Source organism: Zosterops lateralis, assembly GCF_965231275.1.
Source record: "Zosterops lateralis genome assembly, chromosome: 20".
Taxonomy (NCBI): Eukaryota; Metazoa; Chordata; class Aves; order Passeriformes; family Zosteropidae; genus Zosterops; species Zosterops lateralis.
Window position 1 is genome coordinate 8335988 of NC_139780.1, and position 21655 is coordinate 8357642.

Sequence of the window (21655 nt, forward strand, 5' to 3'; positions counted from 1 at the left end):
CTTCCTCTGCCTTCTGCGGGCCAACTTTTCCTCTCAGTAACAAGAGAAGTCCCCACCAACAAGGCAAAAGTTGTTATTAAGATGTAGCTTCAAAACCAAAATACCAGATATTCCCAACTTCCTCTGGTGCACCATCCCCAGAGCCCACCACTGCCCAGGAGCAGCCAGTAACATGTTAAAGCTGGAAATACTGGGCTGTCCTGGCAGCACCTCCATATCTGGGTAATGTGGGCACACACAGGATTGGTTTCTAAAGCACATTTACAATCCAAGATTGGATTGCTTAAAATGACAATTTTTGACAGCAACAAGGGCTGACCATGCACATCAGCTTCAGGACATGGTGGGAACAGTTCCAGGGCTGAACTGCAGCCCAGCTCTACCATGAGCCACCTTTTTCCCCTCAAAACTGTTTGCTAACATGGCAAGTGCCACATACAACCCCAAAACCCAGCTCTGTGCTTGAATATCTGTGAACACTGAGAGAAGCAGAAACCCCAGCTATGAGCGTTTCTGAACTCAAAATGTCTCCTGCTCCAGAGGTGTCTCTTCCTGCGATTATCCCGGAGTCCTGGGGGCCACTTTTCCTCTCTGCAGATAAAATAACAAGTTTTGCAGACTTGTTGCTGCAGTAACCGGGGGTGATGGCTCAGGGGACAAAGGGAGCAGTGTTCTAAGTAGGACATGCCCGCGATGCCGTGCTGGGCCGTGGCATCCTATCGCAGGCTCCGGGAGCATCCCCACCCTCAGGGCTCCCTCTGGCCCTGAGCAATGCCAGGAGGGCTTCTGGAATACCAGGGGATGGCCCTTGCTCAGGGAGTCAGGACCCAACAGCAGCAGAACAACTCACAGGGGGGGTTTAAACTTCTTGCGCCCCGTCACAGCCCCGTTATCTGTGCAGAGTCTGTGCCATTGGCATTCCCAGCTCCAATATTCCCAATATTCCCAAGCATCCAGATCCAAGATCCCGTTGGAAATGGGGGTCAACTCCTGCTGATGGTGAATCTCAAAGACCAGCTCTATTTTGAGGCTTTCAAAGGGTGATAAACAAACCATACCCAGTTAAATATTGATATTTTCCAGCTTAAATAAACCCAAAGCAGAGGGACAGCGGGTATGGAGGAACCAGTCCTGCTCTGCTGTCCTTCCCTTTTGGCTTTTTGGCTCTGCCAAGGCAGGGGCAGCTCAAGGGGAGAAAGGGACATCTCAGTCAGCTCCCAGAGGCAAAATTAAATATACAACCCCCAGGAGCTGTGTATGTGTCCTACATAATCCCACCCCAGCACAGGGCTCTGCCCAGGTTATTAAAATTGAATTTTTAATATTTCATTTTTCCTTTAACCAATGACTCAGGTCAATGCCCATCAGCACCCAAAAAACAGTGGAGCTGCTGAAGAGAAGCAGAATCCTGCACAGACTCTCAGATTAGAGGCCTCCAGGTATTTTTTAAGTGATATAAAAGCATCTTCCACAGGCAAACATTCCATAAAATCCCAATTTTGGAGGCCAAAGGGATCCTACAGTAGCACTAATGAGGCAGGGAAGAGAAACATCAGCATGAGCACTGTGTTTGTTCTCCCACCCTGAAGAAATTTTGAAGGATTTGGTGTCAAATCTCTTTGCTGAAAGAACAGCAGCTTTTCAGGACAGGTTGGGGACAGTCCTGAGTTGAAGAAATTCTTTGACTCTGAAGACATTTCACTTTCTACACGAGAAAACATGGAGAAATTTCTATTCCTTCCTGTGAAATCAAACACTTCATAAAACAAACTAAAACTCAGCTAAAAAGACCAAGTGCAACTCAACCCACTGCTGGATTTTGGTTACATCTGTCCTGTTGCCTCACTGTCCATAAATCTCTTATTAAATACAGCCGTGAATCATTTTGAGGGACTTTGTTTTCTGTTCAAGCATGAGCACAAAAATCAACCAAACCAAAAGAGGTTTGGGGCTTTCAGTGGCACCTCAATTGAGCAGATAGCAATCAGTTATGTAAAGGAGCAGGACACAAGAGCCACTTTGGTCCCATGTTTCCAAAGAAAGCCACTCTGTTTGGCCTTTCTGCTCCGGAGAACAGGAGAGTATTTGCTTCTAATTAATTTGTATCTTCAGAGGGCAGCGGCTCCTTCCCTTTGAATGAAAGGGCAAACAATGGGAAGTATTGTTAAATACAGTTTTGTTCCTGAACAAGAAAGGAGCTCCCAGCCAGCAGAGAGGGGCAGGAAATCATTACAGAGGAAGCCACGAGAGCTGCCAGCCAAACACTGGAATATTTTATTTATTTGGATATATGCTTTTATCCCTAACTGAGCTGGATGCTGCAGCTGCAACAGGTGGTACAGAATGGGAAATACCCATTTTCCTGGATTTTTTTGGCTGAAGGAACAGCCTCAAACTAACTCACTGGCCCACGCCCCAGGGCTCCAGGCTCTGCATGATGCTGGGGCATGTCCTCCTTATCCCTAAAACACACTGTCCACTCCAGAGGTCCCTTACAGCACCTTAGTGCTGAACCCAGGATGGTTTGGTGACATTGGGATTTTTGCATGTCCCACCCGAGTTGTTTGGGGCCAGATTTGCTGGGGATGGGCTGCTCAGGTGAGTGCCTGGGAATTGCTGGACACACACCTGGCCCCAGAACTCACTTATCTCCTCAGCTCCTGACAATCCTAACAAGCAGAGCTTCAAAATGAGTCAGGAACCCTCATTTCCTACCAGTTTGGGTTCTCCAAACTGCACATAAACATCGAGGTTCTCCTGTGGGTAAGAAACAACTGCTTCTGGTTTAGGAATGGGGTTTGGAGATACAGAAAGATCAGAGTGATGGAGCCTCACCCAAAAATTGATGTTTGCAGAGTCCCAACAGAACTGCAGAAATGGCTTAAGAACCCATCCTCACCTGCTCCACCACGGACACCAACAAGTGGATAGCTCTTCCCTGTTCCCTACACAGCCAGAAGTCTCTTTTCAAACAGCAATATTTTAACAACATTTCTCTCCCATCAGCCTATTTTCCACTGGCAGTGGGACCACCCCAAAAATATCTTCCCTCCAGAGCCTCAGCATCACCAGCATCTGCTGCAGATGTAAACCTGTAGCAGAGGACACACACAAGCACCATGGGATAGATTCATCACAGAGTCCCAACGGGGAGAGTTTACATTTCCCAAATAGTACATTTATACCCACGTACTGAAATGTGGCTGTTTGATTTGTGACCTATTTATACAGGGAGGTAATCTGGAATTAGTATAGGAAAAATATTACTGGTTTATAAATACCCCTATCTTGCCTTTGCCTCAGATCTCAGCCAGGAGTGAAACATCTGCCAGCCTAAAATTAAACATCTGTGGTTCAGAGTGAAGAAAACTGGGGCTGGGAGTTTAATGCCAAAAAAGGCCAGAGGCTGAGTGCCCCCGGCGTGGGGCTCAGCCATCCCCCCCTGTGCTGGGGTGGGGATGGGGCAGTGCCACCACAGAGCCACCCAGCTTGGAAAAGGCCTCTAAGACCATCAACACCAATCTGTGACCAATTGTCACATAAAGACACACACACCCTGCCTTTGCAGCAGTTTCCAGGTGTTGAAATCCCTCTGCAAAAAAAGTGCTGTGGTGGATGACCGGCGCAGCCTATGCCCGCTTCACTTCCTAAAAATCCACGAGCTCTTTGCTGCTGAGCATCTTCCCTGTGCACAGGCTGGCCCCCACAGGGACAGGTGGGACCTTGCAGGGTCAGGTCCCTGTCCCTGCAGTGGCAGGCAGCTGCAATCACCCGGCGTCACGGCTGTGATTTACGTCGCTGCAGCGCGTCGTGCCCGGGCTCTGCTCGGGATGCTGCACGGGCTGCATCATTTGGGATTCTGGGTTGTTCCTTGCCCTCTTTCCTTACTGTCAGGAATCAGAGGCCAGGAGAGAAAACTATTCTCTCAGCTAATTACCACAACTATTCTATAATGGCTATTTTAGATGAATTTTTAATGAAGTGTGCTCTTGTCAGTTCGGGATTTCGTAACTTTCAAGTCCGGCCTTTACATTCCAGCCATTTGCTGCATAAAGATTTTTTCCCTTTTCCCTGCAAACCGGTGCAGCAGGAGCAGGGGAGGAGGACGGACCCTCGCACAACTTCGCTGGTGCCTGTCAAAATTAAATTAACTGCATCTGCTCAGCAGAGAGCTGACTGACAAGAACGTGGCTCAGTGCAGAAAAGCGCCGAGCATCTGCAAGTCCTGCTGAAACCCACTTCAGCTCAGGCCCACGACGCTGTAATTAACGGGGATAAAAATACTTTGCTTTTGTTTAATATTTTCTGGAGTTGTGCGTTCCTCGGATCAGATGCTGGAAACCTCATTAAGTCTCGCTCGTGTCCTCGAGGCCCACATGTTCCTCCATAACCAGACCTAGTTCTGGAGTGAGGAGCCATTTTACCGCAGTGCCGCCAGCCCGGCACGGCGCCGGTGACACCACAGCCACCAAACGTGGCCACAGCCTGGGGGGAAACTGAGGCACCTTTTCCTACCCCCAGCTGCCACCCTGTCTGCCAACAGCTAAGCCTGACCCTTCTGTGTTTAGTTCTGGCCTCATCCTGCTGGTCCTTTTGCAGGTCCAACACTTGTCGTGGTCCCTCACACTGGTGTCACCACTGCAGGTGGCATCAGCCTCTTCCCCCAGGTTTCCTCCAAGGGGAAACAGCCTCGAGCTGTTTGTGCCAGAGAAGGGTCAGGTTGGACATCAGGAGGAATTTCTTCATGGAAAAGGTGTTCAGACATTGGAAGGGGCTGCTCCAGGGAGGTGTTGGAGTCCCCATCCCTGGAGGTGCCCAAGGAATGACTGGACGGGGCACTCAGGGCTCTTGGTGGTCAAAGTTTGATCTTGGAGGCCTTTTCCAACCTTAAGGATTCTATGATTTGGAGATGTGGCTCTGATCCAGCTTTGGAGATTTGGAATGGTTCTGACTACAAAAAGGAGTGAAGAAAATAAATTAAAAACCCCCAGCCTTGGGGTAAGAAGAGGATTGGTGACCCCTCCAAGAGATGATGCTGAAGGCAGGTGAAGAGCATCAGCCACCAGTGTCCCACCACACCCTCACCAGCACCAACACTTCACATGGGGAATAAAAAGCAGAGAAAAAGAAGGAAAAAAATCCAGCAACCCTCTCTGAAATTCAGAGCTTCGTCTGCTCTGCTCCTCTTTGGCTTTGTTTTTGTTTTCACAAACAGGGCTCTTGGAAACCTTGGCAATCCCTATTTTAAAGGGCTCCCCCCTCCCCCAGGCTTTTGTGAGGCTGTGGGGATCTCCATGCCAGGAGCAGGATTAGCTGCCTTCTCTCTTCCATCTTATGGTTTCATTATTCTGCACCTTTTGAGAGGGTACAGTTTATCCCGAGTAATTAAAACACAGTTAGCTCTACAAGTCCAACCCATAATGGAACAGCTTAGGTTTTACTTTTTGTAATCTCTTTTTTTTTGCAGGCTCTCTTTTCCAGGAAGGCTGATACCTATAGCTGGCTTATTTCAAACAGGAAACTCCCTTGAAAGGTACAGGTGAGGAAGAGGAATTTCAGCAGAAATGTGGGATATTTAGAGCCTTACAACCTGCCTCTTCCCTGCATGGCCTCGGCATCACCACCTGGTTCTCCCTACAGAAAACAAGCAGGAAAACTTGGCTGGGGGATGCCCAGCTCTGGCACAAGGGCTGCAGCATCTCCAGTGACACCTGAGAAAGCTGCTGGGATTTTCACTTTTCCAACAGGGATGACTCCTGCCCAACAAGGATTAGGGACAGGCTCAGAGCTGCTGCCTGCACCATCCCCGGGCTGGTCCTGTCCTTGCCTTCTGAATTGGTTTTGTTCTGTTTCTGCAGGAACTGGCCCCGTGACAGGGATGGAAAACACAGTCCAAGGGCATAATCCCACTGCTCCAAGGAGTAATGCTGAAGGCAAACCCACATTACTCACCACAGTGGGGAAAAGAAAAATAAACCCAAAAGAAGTGGGCAACAGCACAATTCCTGTTCAGTCTGACTCTAACAGCAGCCATGGAGGAGACCCTGACCTTGTCCCACCCCTGATCCCACTCCTCTCCTGCCCCATCCCAACCACAAGGACCTGAGGCAGGGCAGGGAGAAGCACTCAGGCTTTTGAGGCTCATTTCCTACAACTGCTTGTCCACTTTCCTAGCAAATACTTCTAATATTACAATAATAACTTTGCTCTGCTTTCCCTCTTTTTCATATGGCTTGGAGAAAAAATACCTTGGAAAATACTTCTTATCTGCTTGCTGTCTGGCAGGGGAATGTGCCAAGAGGATGTTGAGCTACTGTTCCTGGCATGGGATGGGATTGGGTGGGATGGGACGGGACAGTGTGTGGGGGTGAGCCCACTCTCAGTACTAAAGAAGTCTGGCTGTAGGTAACAAAAATTGTCCTATATTTGCCAAATCTTGTTCCTTCCTTAGTTAAGTTCCTTCCTTAGTCTTCCTTAGTGAAGGCTAAAAGCAAGCAGCTTTGAGGAAAGCTCCTCAATGAACCAAAGTTAAAATATTTGCAACGTTAGTGCTGCAATTCCAGGAGCCAGAGCAGGGGAAGCAGCTCCAGGCGAGGGGATGCTGCGTGCGGCCGGAGCCGCTGGGAAGACGTCCCTCCCTGGGGACCTCCTGAGGATCAAACACCTGCCACAAACACCTGCAGCTCCCACGGGGAGGCCTCTGAGAGGCTGAGCTTCCTTGTGGGACACTGCCAGCTCCATCTGGGTGGGGTGCTGGGAGCTGCTTCCACACAGGACAGCACCCAGAGGGCATCTCCCCTCTGGAACTGAGCCCCCCCGGATGTGCATCCCACCTGTCCTGGCTCCTCAGGAGGGTCTGAGCCCTGCAAAGTGCCCAAGGAAAGGGGCTGCATGTCCAAGGAAGTGGGAGAGAAAGGGATTTGCGTCCCTGTGCCCACCTTGGGGCTGAGCAGCAGCTCCCAGCCAAGCACCACCAAAGTGAAGCTGCCTCCTCTGTCTGATGCCCATGGAGGGATTCACACTCATCCCTTAATCCCAAATTCTGGAAGGGCTGGAGAGGGATTTTACTTAATTCTGGGCACTGTGTTTCTAATGGGGAAATAAAAGAACATCAAGCCCCCAGACTGCTTTGCCCTTTCTGGCAGTGATGTGTGGGACAAGGCTGGCAAAGGTGAGAGGGGCACTTCGGGTGGTGTGGAGAAAAGTCCATCTTTCCTTCCTCTGTAGATATTCCTACTTAACTTCTATAAAAATGATTTAGTTGCTGTTCTTCTCTCTTCCTCTAAATACCACATGTTCATCACATTTTTGGAAACTCTAACTCTAAAAAGCCAAGACAGAAGATGACTCCCAAAGTGACCACCTCGCCCTGGGCCAAAAGGGCTGGTGTCCCCTTGCCATGGATGACCCAGGGCAGGTGAGCTCAGCCATCACCTTGGGATGGATGCCACCACCACAGGGCTCATGCAACCACCAGGCTCCTCGCTGGCAGCCTCAGCTAAAAAACCAAGGGCTGGGCTGACCCTGGTGGATGATGCAGCCTCTCATCCAAAGCATCTCCCAGTTGGGGAGTGATGGCATGGGGTAGGCACCAAACCTATCATGTGGGCAAAACCCAACAAACAAAAGATAAAAGGCTGGTGAACAACCCAAAATTGCCCACGGTGGCTGGACCAGCACCACGCAACCACCACAAACCAGCAGAAAACCCAAGGAGAGAGAGAGACATCCATTACCAGAGTATCCTCCCGACGACTTGATGTACATCTGCCCGTACTGCTCCTCCACCATGGTGTCATAGGCCTCGTCATCCTCCTCATCCTCCTCGTTGTGGTAGGAGGTGGGGCTGTCTGTGGTGGGGATGCTGCTGGCCCCGGGGCTGGTGCGCTCCCCCTGCGAGTACTGCACCTGCTGCACGTTGGGGATCAGCGTGGCCAGGTTGGGCACGCCGTAGTAGGAGACCCGTGACAGCTTCAGGGGCCCCGCGTTGGTGCCGCCGGCGCCGCCGGGGCCGTCCCGGGCACCGGGATCCAGGGGCCGCTTGCCGGGCAGGCCGGGCAGCGCCTGCAGCTCCAGGTTCTCGTGCTTGACCCGCGTCAGGAGCGGGATGGGCATGGAGGGGGACATGACGTAGGGCGCCGAGGCCGACTGCAGCTGGTTGCAGGGGCTCTGCGGCTCCGAGCTGGGGTCTTCGATCATGGTGGTCTGAGAGTCACAGTGGGGCGAGCTGACCTTGAACATCAAGTCCGTCCCTTTCTCCACGATGTGCTGGATCTGCAGGAAGCCCGCCGTGTACATCACCACCAGCTGCTCGCTGGCCGCCATGGTCAGCTTGCCGGTGTAGCAGAAGGACAGGATCTGCTGGAAGCAAGCCGGGGGGACGGTGCCCGGCAGCTCAAAGGCGTTTTTGCTGTTCCCACTGAACAAGTCTCGGAAGTAGAGGCTGCTGGCGGCCAGCACGGCCCGGTGAGCCTTGAAGGCTTGGCCCTTCACCACGATGGAGACATCGCAGTAGAGCCCCAGCAGCCGCTGCTCGTTGAGGCAGCCCAGAACGGTGTTCCCGAAGTTGGGAATCTCTATGTGCAACATCTGCGACATGGCTCAGGGTCGGCTGGAGCTCCTCAGACATTCAATGCAGGGATATCCAAAGTAGGGCACATCTGAAAAACGGAGAAGGCAGGGAAGAAGAGGAACAACGTTTTTAGATGGTTCACCAAAGCAAGGCAGGGAGCACAGGAACCCACCTCGCCCGACATCAAAGGCTCCAGGCAGAGCCCTGAGAGCCAACGTGGAAAAAGCAATCGCTTATAAAAACTACTTATCGACGGTTTTGAGAGACGTTGGGGATGCTATTGGTGGATGGCAAAGGATATTCCAAAAAAATGCAAGTATTTCCTTCAAGTTGTGGTCTGTTTAAATAAGCACCACTGATTTATTCCCCCGGGGTTTTTTTACTTTATGCAGGAAAATCTGAACGATAATGGGAGAGAACAGTAAAGCAAAGGAAAGGCAGTCAGACAGATCTCGGTAGCATTATATAAGAAACACAACAACCAGCAGCTATGTTGAAACTACAGAAAAGATATTTATAAAACAATGTGCCATTCTGCCCGAAATAAATACAGGATTCTGCCGGAGCGAGAGCTCCCAGGAAAAAGCACTTTGAAAAGCAATCTTCCCATTTGCACCAGAAAGAGGGAGCATTTCAACAGTTAAACCCCTTCTCAACAGATTTATCCTCCAACAAAACGAGGCTTATCTCCAAATTAAGCCAGATATTTGAGCCCCAATAAAACAAACCAACGTGCCTGCCGCAGCGAGACGCCTACCAAGTTGTCTTCTTATTTTCCTCCCCCAGATCCCGAGCGGGGCAGGGGGAGCCCCAGCCCAGCCCCTGGTGCAGGCAGAGCCCCCCTGGCCCCCAGCCCGGTGCCCCCGGGTACCGGAGTGAGGATCCTCCGAGCGACCCCGGGCTGGAGGCGGCGGCTGCGGCTCCGCATCCCGCCACGGCCGCTCTCCAGGGCCGGCTGTACCTTTTGGCCACGGGCAGAATTCCTGCTTCCACCTCCCCCCCCAAAAAAGAGGAGCCTGGCGTTGGAAGGGAGCTGTGCGCAAAGCCCGAGCAGGTAGCGCTGGTGCAGCCTGGGCGCTGAAACTCCAGCGGAGCAAATCACTGCGGATTCACCGAGCCCAGACCTCCCCCGTGCTCCCTCCCCAAAGAGTCCTGAGATTTAAAATCCTCTCTGCCTGTAATACTACTGAAGAAAAAAAAAAAAAAAAAAAAAAAAAAAAACAAAAAAAAAAAAAACCTACGTTTAACTAATGCTGAAAGCTCAGAAGAATGATATTAGAAAAAAAAAAAAAAGGAGAAAAAAAATATAGAAGTTTATCTGAGAAAGATTAAAAAAAAATCTCTGGAAAGAAAATAATAACCCACAAAGAGCTGCTCTGTTCCCATTGCCGAGGGGAGAAAAAAAAAAAAAAAGAAAAGAAAAGAAAAAAAAAAAGTCCTATCTGCAAGGCCACGGGGTAACAGGAAGAAAAGGGAACACACTCGGAGCCAATTTAATTGTATCTGCATGGTTAAAAAAAAAAAAAAAATATTCTTCCAAGCGAGGAAGTTCGCGGTGCCTTCGCCTGGCCGGGAGCGAACGTACCTTGAGCAGCGTCCCCGGCGCCGCCGCTGCCGAGGGGCTCCGAGATCCCCCGACCGCCGAGTGCTCAGGGGAGGGGGAAAATAAAATATAGTATCAAGCCCTGGGTTTGTATCTGCTGGAGCTCAAGCTTTTACCAAGTCAAATCTCCCCGGCAGCGCACAGCATCTAAATGAATAGGCCGGATGCAGATTAACATTCAGGCTGCTCTCTGCAATGAATAGAGCCCTTTGATTAGGGACCTGAAGTAAATGCCAGTTTCAAACCGAAGCTTTAAAAACAGAGAAATATCAGTGCCAGAGGAATGCTCTCAGTGTTGGTACAAGACAGACTTTTGATGAGTCACTGCAATGCAAACAAAGATGGCAGAAATACTGTACTGTATGCTGATGAAATGCTTAGTGGTGCCACGGCAACTGAGACAGGTTTTAAATTTATAGTGCAGTTTTGCATATGAATTACGCTGTAAACTGCCTCCCCTGCCATCTAGTACATCCAGAGTGTCAAAGCATTTAAACTATTCCAAACAGTCTGCAGAGCTGGCACTGCTGCTGGTTAACTCCTGCGGCCAGGGGAAGGCACAGAGCAGGGGTGGTGAGCATCCCCTGCACCCCCCCAGCACCCTCCTGTACCCCCAGCATCCCCTGTATCCCCTCAGCATCCCGAGCATCCTCCTGCATCCCCTCACATCCCCCCAGCATCCTCCTGCATCACCTCTGCATGCCCTCAGCGTTCTCCTGCATTACCCCCATGTGCCCCCAGCATGGTCCTGCATCCCTCCTGCATCCTTAGCATGTCCCCTGCATCCTCCTGCATCCCTCCTGCATCCTTAGCATGTCCCCTGCATCCTCCTGCATCCCTCCTGCATCCTTAGCATGTCCCCTGCACCCTCCTGCATCCCTCCTGCATCCTTAGCATGTCCCCTGCAGCCACCCCAACATCCCCCACAGCATCCTCTACATCCCCTCAACAACCCCTGCATCCCCCCCAGCATCCTCCTGCCTGATCCAGCATCCTCCCCACCTGGCCCAGCATCCCACCCCAAAAGCACCTGCCCAAAAGCACAGCTTTGGGAATGCCCAAATCTGCCCAAAATAAAGGTGCTCTTTAGGCAGCCACAGTTTTGCTTCCTGTCCCCCCCAAGATCCCCCCCCCCCCAATAGAAGAAAGCCTTTCAAATGCAGGAAAAATGTTTACCCCTTGGGGAAAGCTTCTTTCAGTCTGTGGCTGAATCCACTAAAAGCAAATCCATTTGCTTAAGTAATGAAATCCCAGTCACATTGTCTCCTGGATTCAGATTTTAAATTACCTTCGCATTTATTGAGCATGTTTGGTGCTTTTTTCTGGGAAAGAGGGTGGGGCCTCCCTTTGCTTATTTCTCCCTTGCCCAGAGCGTTTTTCCTTGTGCCATTGGCCTCGGATTTGGCTCAATTGCTGCCTCCGAGGGTCACACACAGTTAAAATTCCAGGATGAGAGGCGAGGCCGTCCCTAGAGCAGGATAACTGCAGGGAGCACAGGGCTGCTGATGCTCCAGCCTGACCCTTTCCCTCCTGATCCTGCTCACAGCTCCACTTCCACATCCACAGGGATGTTTGGTGCATTCAGTTCAAGCCCAGGGCAGGGAAGTGCTCCCAGCAAACCCCTCTGACACGGCTGAATCCCACAGGACCTCACAGAGCCTGGAGAACCACGCTGCTCCCACACCAGGAACGGCTTGGGAATGCTCAACACTCTCATCCAAACCCCTCAGGAGGTCACTGGGGTCTCTGCCTAGTGCTGGTGAGGAGGCAAAGCTGCCAAGAGGGGACCAAGGTGACATCCCCTGAGGAGGTACCACAACGACCAAGCCTGAGAGCCCAAAACCTCTCCCAACCACCACGCCACCCATCTCTGCTGGGGAAAGGATGGGATCTGCCCTGGCAAACAAAGATCCGCTCCAAATCTGTGAAAATCACTGAGAAAAATCACTGAGTCACAGAAAAACCATCACTGCTCAGGCACCTAAGGAAGCCTCATCCATGGTGATGGGGAGAACACGGGTGGAGAAGGATTTCCTCCTCTTTTCTTCCAGAAAGGGCTCCCTCAGAGCTGAGGAAGACAACAGGGAGGCCTTGGATGGACCTCCTTGGACCCAGCAGGGCAGGATGTGTGGGACCAGCCAAGGACAGCTCGGTAACGCAGAACAAGCCAAACTTAAAATAAATATCAATTATTAATATTACTGAGAATTTGCTCTATAAACAAACAGGCTTGTCAGGAGCAACCCCTGTATCTCCCTAAAAACACCACATTGTGCTGGTTTGGGGTATGTTTAAGAACCCACAAAGTGCCCCAGCATCCCAAATCTTTGACAAATCTCAGATAAAACCTCCCAGGAGAGTTTGAACCAAGATGCTCCAGACAATTGGTCCCTCCCAAAATGCAGCTCTCAGGGAAATGGGGAAATGAGAATGTTTGGTTTAGAAAGAGCATCAAGGCACATGAGCAAAACCACACAAGGAAGCTGCAAAAGTCCAAACCACCCTAATAAACCATCAGCCAGGACTGCTGGAATTTCTTCTTCTTCCTCCCTCTGCCCCTTCCTTTTTATGACAAGAATATATTTTAAAAAAGCTTCCCAAAACCCAACCCAAAACCACCACCAACCCCAAATCATGGAGAAATAAAATAAAACAGCCCTGCAAGCCCAGGAGAACCTGCTCACCACCAAACCTCACATTCCCTAAAAACAACAGCAGCAAAAAGCTACTGTGATTAGACAGCAAATGCAATAAAGCTTGTTAATTTCTAACTTTAAAATTACTCTATTAAATATGATCATTTTTCTTTTAAATAGCGCACCAAGTGACTCTTGAAGGGTTTGAAATGGCCTCAGCCCATCTGACACAGGAAGAGCTGTGCTGCAGGAGAAATGACCTTTGCAATTACAGATGGAAACCGTATTTTTCGAATCTCATCTTCCAAGCTGAGCTGCATCCCAAGGTGCAGGAGGAGCCCCCAGCATGACCATCACCTCAAAAAATCCAGCCCCCTTTGAGCTGGAGTGTCCTACAGGTGAGACAGATCATCAGCTGGGCATCTCCAAATGGGAATATATGGATAAAACTGGATTAAAACCAGACAAACATCCCCCACCTTGATCATTTTACATATGTGACCATTCAAGCAAAACATCACTTTGTTTTCTGATGGCAGCCTCTTTTCCCAGCTCGTGGATACGGGAGGATAATTTGTACATGTCTGCCTGATTTTTGTAAAGTCATAGCCTTTGTCACAAGATGTTCATAAAAAATGCAGCCGTTATTTGAGACAACTTCCAGGAGAGTTTGGGAATTCTCAGTTTCTGCATTCATCTGCTTTGGGGGAAAGAAAAGAAAAAGCAGGTTTGCTCTTTTCCAAACTAATTCCCTGCTCCGAGGCCTGAAAGGTCAGGGCGAGGCGACAGCAACAAAGGAAAAAAAGCATCGACCTATAATAGGATGCTGCCATCAGAGCTCCCCCAGGAGTAATCAGAAATAATTAGATAATGTATTTAAATTGTCTATTTTCTTAGCCAAACAACAGAGAGGCTCAGTGGAGAATCATTCCCCCAAAACCCCCCGGAGATCTCCCAAGTCCTGCAGCTCCCCAGGAAGGTGAGCTGGGCAGCAGCTGGGACAGGGACAAAGGGACAGGGACCCTCCGGGGGTGGGAGACAAAGCGGCCAAAGGCTTCCACCCCCCCAGCCAAAGCCCGGGAAAAGAAAAGAGCTGAAAAGTCCTGCCCTTGAAGGCCCCAAAGGGTCAAAGGAAACTTCCCTTTCTTCTGTAAATGAGGAGAGAGGGGAGGCAAATCCCACCCTTGGATTTGAAGCTGGCAGGGGGATGTCACCCAACTGGGTAGGGAGTCCCCAAAGCCACCCAATCCCCCAGGCACAGGGGTGGCACCTGCCCTGCTCTCACTGCAGGGTTTGGGGGTTATTGCCCTATTTTTTAATGCAAAGGAAATGTATAAACCCAAGGGAAAATATGCAACAGCTCACTGCAAACTCAGTGGCCAAGTGTCATTCCCAGAGCCCGGAGATGCTGTAATGCCTCAAATAAAAGGAAGAGTTAAATAAAATAGAGTTAAGTAAACTAAAGAGTTAAATAAAACAAATAGCTAAAGAAAGCCAAATAAAATGCACTTCAAGTCTAGGCTGAGCATATTTCCCCCCACCCCTGCATCACAGGCTGTGCCTGCCAGGGAGCCAAAGAGCCAAAATGCAAAGTCTTTTCACCCCCACCCCAAAAACTGAGCATCTCCTCTCTGAGGTGAGAAAATGCAGCAGGGGAAGGGGCACAGGTTTGGATTCCTGCACAGCGTTTGGCAGGGGGAAGAAAACAAGGTTAAGTTCAGTAATCAAATGGCAGCGAGACTCCTCTCCTGCAGCACTGGTATCTGCAGCTCCAAAGTATTTATTTTTGAAATGCTGCAAGTGGCAAGCGGCGGGGACGGACCCTATTTTTAGTGTAGCAGCCAGTGGCAATGGGTGAAAGGAGATTATTTCTGCCTTATTAAGAGCAGAGAGTGAATTTGCAAATATTACTCAGTAACACACGGGCAGCCCACACGCAGCAGACATGCAGCACCACGGAGCCACCGCGGCTCCAGAATCCTCAAAGTTCCCACGGAAAGTACAGACCCGCAGGCTGGGGCAGGGAATCAGGGGGGAAGAAGATGGAAAAGTGAATTGAAATCATGCTGGTGGTGCAGCTCAGGAGGTGTGGGCAGCCCCACCGCCAGGGCAGCCCGGGGATGGGGTTGGGAGTGCTCAGTTTGGGATCCTGGTCCAGCCCTGGGGGCTTTTCTGGGGACCCTGGCACAGCCCCGAGGGGTCTCTCCTTGGGGACCCTGGAACAGGCCCAAATATCTCTGTGGGGACCCTGGCACAGCCCCGAGGGGTCTCGCCTTGGGGACCCTGGAACAGCCCCAAATATCTCTGTGGGGACCCTGGCACAGCCCTGAGGGGTCTCTCCCCTGTCCCTCTGCACAGCTCCAAGGGTCTCTTCATGGGAACCCCAGCATTGCTCTCTCCCCAGTCCCCTGGCACAGCCCAGAAGGGTCTTTCCCGGTCCCCCTGCACAGCCCTGAGGGGTCTCTTTATGGGGACCTTGGCACAATCTCAAGGACCCCAGCACTGTCCCAAGGGGTCTCTCCCCAATCTCCTGGCACCGCCCCGAGGGTCTCTCCCTAATCCCCCCTCACAGCCCTATGGGGTCTCTTTGTAGAGACCCTGGCACAGCCCCAAGGACCCCAGCATTGTCCCAAGGGGTCTCTTTGTGGGGACCCTGGCACAGCCCCAAGGACCCCAGCATTGTCCCAAGGGGTCTCTTTGTGGAGACCCTGGCACAGCCCCAAGGACCCCAGCATTGTCCCAAGGGGTCTCACCCTAATCCCCTGCACAGCCTTGAGGGGTCTCTTTGTGGGGACCCTGGCACAGCCCCAAGGACCCCAGCATTGTCCCAAGGGGTCTCACCCTAATCCCCTGCACAGCCTTGAGGGGTCTCTTTGTGGGGACCCTGGCACAGCTCCACGGGGTCTCTCCCTGATCCCCCTTCACTGCCCAGAGGGGTCTCTTTATAGGGACCCTGCCACAATCCCAAGGACCCCAGCACTGCCCTGAGGGGTCTCACCTCAATCCCTGGCACAGTCCTGAGGGGTCTCTTTATGATCCCTCTTTATGGGGACCCTGGCACAGCTCCAAGGGGTTACTCTCTAATCCCCCTTCACAGCCCGGAGGGGTCTCATTGTGGGGACCCCAGCACAGCCCCGAGGGGTCTCACTCCAACCCCCTGGCATTGCCCCAGGGGGTCTCACTCCAATCCCCTGGCACAGCCCCGAGGGGTCTCACCCCAATCCCCTGGCACAGCCCCGTGTCCCCCCCGCGGTGCCAGCACAGCCCCGGGCTCTGTCCTGCTGCAAGGTGAGTCACCGGCAGCCCGGGAGCACCGCGGCTCCTCGAGGTCACCCACCCGGCAGCTCCAAAAGTGCCGTCATTCAGCCAGGGCAAAGCGTGTTATTGCCATTATTATTTAATTAGGGTTTTTTTTTTTTTTTCCCTCTCTCTTTCCCCCTTCCCTAACACTGATCTTAAGAGCTCTCAAAGCAAGGAGAAGCAAAAATAGAAAATGCAACATTTTAAATTTTTTTTTTTCAGATTGCTGCAAGGGGAAGGGAGAAGGGAGAGACATGGGTAGAAAATACAATTATTCTGCAGAACGGAGTATTTTGCCATCTAATAAAAACTCAAGACCCCGAGTAAGTTATGGCTACAGGAAAGCACAGAGCACCCCATCACCCTGCCTGCAGCATCCCATCACAAGCACTAATTCCCATCCGTAACACATCAAAAAAGACAAGTGCCATGCTGAATCCTATTCTCCTCACTCCTAGTACACAACAGCAGAGCTAGCAATATATAACATGCATGACTCAGTCCTAGCACCGTGCCACTACGGAACAGAAAGCTTTAAAATAAAGTAAATATCTTAAAAGGTCAATTAAAAAAAGCTTACAAAACATCAGACGCTGCTTCTTGCTAGAGCTCATTACCTAGTATGGTGGAGCTGCCTGTGTGTTTTTTTTTCTTGTGCAAGTTAGTCTGTGAGTCAGCATTAACACACATGAGAACATCAGGAATACTGCCTAGTTCTGATGCAATGGAGGTTGTAAAAAAAAAAAAAAAAAGGAGAAGAAGAAGAAATCGCACTCGGTTTGGACGGGAGCCTGTAATTCAATTGCCTTTACTTTTCAATTACTGCATAGCCTACCCTGACCAACCTGCAGAGGGGAAGGAAACTTTGCTTACATCTCTGTCTTAAAATTAATGACTTTTACTTTTGGCTACAGCTTATTCTCCCTGCTTAAAAAAAAAAAAAAAAAAAAAAAAAAAAAAGACATAATATACTTAACTCTTCAAGGGCAGCTGAGCCCACGCAGCAATTGGGATCTTCGTGGTTTTGTAGGAATTTCAGGGCTGCCAAAAAGTTCTGGTGAAGGGAGACATTTATACATTAAACTTTTAATACTCTATAAAGCAAAGCTACAATTGCATCCGAGCTTGATCCTTAATGGAAATAGAAGCCTGCAGACAAGGGAAGTCAGAGACTGCAGAAATTTAACTCTGCGCTTCTGGGCTCTGACAGGCAAACACGAGGCTGCACAGGAGGTCCTTCAAAAATGAGGGGCTTGGTCATTCAGCAAAAGCCCTGAGAAACCTCAAATTGGTGACATGAGGTCGCCACCTCACTTTGCCCAGGCAGGTGGAGGCCAAGCTGAAAACCTGCATTTTTAAATATATTGCGTTTACTGCTTGTACTCCAGCAAAGAATTCCCTGTCTCCCCTTTCCCTGGGGGGAAAACCCCTCCAGACCAATCCCTGCTCCCAGGATCATCAAGTGCAGGAGCCTCAATACTGACTTTTCATTTCTGCCTCTTCTCCTGCAACAAACCCCTTCACTGGGGGCAACAAATTGTGCCCAAAGCTTCAGAATGTGACTATTTCTGGATCACAGCCTAAAACACCCCCAGACAACACTGCGGCCCAGAATATTGTACGATATATATACTGCTGATGATTACACATATGAAATATTATAATATAGATGATGCATGATCAATATATTATTTTTTAAATATACATGTTATATGTCAAACTATGTCCATCAACATCTGACAAGTCCTGAGCTGCCGGGAGAGCCCTGCTGATGCCCAGCACAGAAATTCCTTAAACCTAGGGGGTTTTTAATCTCTGCAGCAGAGAGGGGTCAGAGGTTGGAGTGAGAAAGTCTCCCCAGAGCTCATGATCTGAGCTGGTCCCACTTCAACAAACACTGACCAACCCTCAAAAATATAAATATTTTTAGGTCTATTATATACATATATACATATACATATACATATACATATATATATATTAAAATTTATATTAGGTCTATCTAATTCATATAGACTTATAATCCAGTGGATCACAAGAAATGTCAAACCCCAGTTCAGTCTGCTGGTCGTTTTCATGAGTAGACGCAAACACTGCAAAACTCTTCCTTTTTTCCAAGTACAAATAGTTATTAATGCTGATTAACCAACAGAGAACCCCCCTAATATTAGAGATCAATCACTTCTGCAGCCTCTCCTGCAGGCAAGGCTCTGTCTCAAACCAGTATGAGCCTGGTGGGGTTATTTTTCCTTAAGCATGTGGGATACTTGAATACAGATGAATTGAGTTTTAAAGGAAAAAAAAAAAAAAAAAAACCAACAAAAAAACCCAAGCAGCAACTTCTGGGCCAAGTTCTTGTGTGCCAAACTTTTCAACTGCCACAGCACAGCTCGACAGTGTTTCAAAAGAATTTAAGCACTGTTTTGAATACTGCTGACAATCTTCCTCATCAAAATTTGTAATTTAAATACCTCGAATGTGAAAAGCACGCTCCCTGGGGCATGCTGCATTCCCCCCTCCCCACCGCCCACCCTCCCCAAGCCCCATTTGGAATAAAATCCAAATATCTGGCTGGGTTTTCCCCCCTCCTCCTGCATCCCGCAGGGATCCCAGTGCTGGAGCAGAGCTGGTGCTGCAGGGCAGTGGATGGAGCCTCTGTGAGCACCCCAAAACACTGCCACCTTCCTCTTTTACAGCTCCGGAGTCTGGCTTAGAGATAAGACTAGCTGCTGGTTTAGAGATAAGATCAGTCGCTGGTTTAGAGGTAAAATCACTGATTTGGAGCTAAGTCCAGTCACTGATTGAGGGCTAAGACCAGTCAGTGATTTATAGTTAAAACCAGTTACTGACTGAGGGCTAAAACCAGTTACTGATTTAGGGCTAAAACCAATTACTGATTTAGAGCTAAAACCAGTTACTGATTTAAAGCTAAAACCAGTGTCTGATTTAAAACCAGTTACTGATTTAGGGCTAAAACCACTCACAGAGTTAAAACCAGTGACCGATTTAGGGCTCAAATCAGTTACTGATTTAGGGCTAAAACCAGTTACTGACTTAGGGCTAAAACTAGTCACTGATTTAGGGCTAAAACCAGTCTCTGATTTAGAGTTAGAACCAGTTACTGATTTAAAGCCAAAACCAGTGGCTGATTTCGAATTAATACCAGTTACTGATTTAGGGCTAAGCCCAGCCAGGGATTCAGAGCCAAGACCAGGCTGTCCCGACTCCTCCATGGAGAAGGGGTTAATCCAAGGGCCCCACTGCCATCCCTCTGCTCTCCAGTGGATCAGATGTTCCTCCAGACGTGTCAATAACCACAAAACAATTCCCTGCCACCGAGCCTGACCCTGGAGGAGCAGCCAGAGGAATTTCTCGGGGTGCCCGTGCCGGTGGAGCAGCAGCTCCATTTTGGCCAAAAGGAGCGGGGTTTTAAGATTCCCTCCCAGCGCTGCAAAAAAAAAAAAAAAAAAAAAAAAAAAAAAAGCACCTTGAAAAGGTCGAGGAGAGAGCGGCTTTCGCATTCTCAGATCCATCTCCAAAAAAACGCCGCCCGCAGATGAAACGGATTGACCTAGACAAGAACTGCAACAGCCTCTGTGAAATAATCCATCAGCAGCTCTCGCCAGCCGCAGCCGCCTTTGTCATGGGAACGCTTGGGAATCTCTCACCTACCTATTGCAGCCGAGCAGGGGCTGGAGAGGATTTAAATCCCAGCCCCGCTCCCCTGGGATGTAACCAAAGCCGGAGCTGCGGAGCGCCAAGCCCCGGCACACAACAGCAAATACCTCCATATTCCAAAGCCTGTGCCCATTACCGAACTCATTAAAGACAGTGATACTTTGTAACACACTCTAATCTTTAATATTCATAGCTTGCCTCATTTGCATAGCATGCCATAAATAGTTGAAGCAGAGGTAAAACACAAAGCGCTCCACTTGCATTTCTAATTATGCCTAAAAATCAAATGTAAATCACAACACAGCCAAGACACAGAAAATATTAAATTCGCTGGCTCTCAGTTAAAAATCTTTTAAACACCTCCCCCCCCAAACCACGCTCGCAAACCCAATTATTTTTAAAAAGAAGAATCAAAGGGGCTCACGTTGTCTGCTTTTGAAGAGGAGCTGACACATCCCAGCCCTGGTGAGGGACCAGCAGCATTCCCAGCTGCCACCCCCCAGTGCCAGCTCATCTCCCCAAAACCATCCCTAAAAACCTGCCCTTCCCACGGGGCTGGGCTGCAGCTGCCCATTTAACCTTGGCTTTGGAGGAACAACAGGAGCCTTTTGCTCCGGGGTGCCTGGGAAAGCTGATCCCCAGCAAAGGAGGTAAATTTGAAACATCAGCTCGAATGTGAACTGATGCCCAGCGCTGGGCTGGCTGGAGGTCAGGATTTGGATTTGGGAGAGGCAAGGAGAGAGGCCCTGGGGCTGGGAGCTGCTCAGTCCCAAGGTTTAATGAGGAAAGTTTTGGGGTGCTGGCACTCAGCAGCTCCCTGTGGAGAAGGAAACAGCTGATTCCTGCTCACGATGTACCAAAAGCATGCAGAGATGTTTCTCTCTGCTGTGTTTTCCCCAGAACATGGAAGAGCCCTTGGAGGCAGGAGCTGCCCCACAGTGGGCATCAGTCCTGTGGAAAAGGCTCAAGACCCCATTCAGCTGCTGCTGATGCTCTGCCATGAAAGGTTTGGTGTCAGAGAGCCCTGTGCTCTCTCCAGATCCATCCCAAATATCAGCCCTTTTTATGGGAGCTGCAGCAAATTCTCCTGTCTCCACAGAAAGGATCCTGGGGAACTGTGTGGTGCTGGCAGTGGCTCTTGGGACTTCATCCCCAGCCACCACAATCCTGGAGGATTGCTCCACAACAACACTGGATTTATCAGCTTTTAGGGAAAAGTGTGGCATCAGCTGAGGAGCCCAGGCTGCACCCTGGGGGGAAACAGGGCTGAGGTGTCCTCACCTGCACAGATACACTGACCCCACCTCCCCCAGCTCACAGAGGCACCAGAAGATTTATTTCTGCAAAGCACCTCGATATCCTTGGATAAAAAGGTGTTGTTAGTACATTCCTGACAGTGGCACAAAGGATTTCCCTGACGCTTCTGCATCAGGCACCATAAAATCCTCACGATTTTATGGAAAGCCTTTATGGAAATCCTCTTGATTTTATGGAAGTCCATCACCAGCACCATGTGAAAATGCACATTTTTAGTTCAAGAGCACTGCAGCCTCAACCCATCCCTGCTCCTTGCCCACCACACTGATCCAACACACTGCTGCTGCTCCCAGGAAGCTCAAAACCTTCCTAAATCTTCATCCATCTCCCCACCCCTCCTCTTCACCTCCCAAGAAACTGTTCACAACAGAGAGACACAGCATCCACAAGACTCGAAGTTTAACAGATTTATGCCCAAAGATTAAATTAATTTTACAAAAGCAGGACAAAACTCCCAGTCTTTGGGAAGGCAAGAGGACCTTGGGGCGAGGAAGGCTGGATGCCAAACGGATCTTTTGTCACTTATCTTCCCTTTCCCACTGCACAAAC

General features: G+C 49.9%; 1 protein-coding gene across 2 annotated transcripts in view; it reads right to left on the reverse strand.

The window, feature by feature from the left end:
- NACC2 (NACC family member 2) overlaps positions 1-21655 on the reverse strand; it is a 55648-nt gene that overhangs the window by 10939 nt on the left and 23054 nt on the right. The window contains exons 2-3 of one of the 2 annotated variants that reach the window (XM_083875533.1): positions 17089-17165; positions 7737-8660 (exon numbers count right to left, since the gene is read on the reverse strand). In XM_083875533.1, coding sequence (XP_083731659.1) covers positions 7737-8598 — 862 coding nt within the window. In that variant the 5' untranslated portion in view covers positions 8599-8660; positions 17089-17165. The remainder of the gene's footprint in view (positions 1-7736; positions 8661-17088; positions 17166-21655) is intronic. The other variant, XM_083875532.1, reaches the window with a different exon arrangement.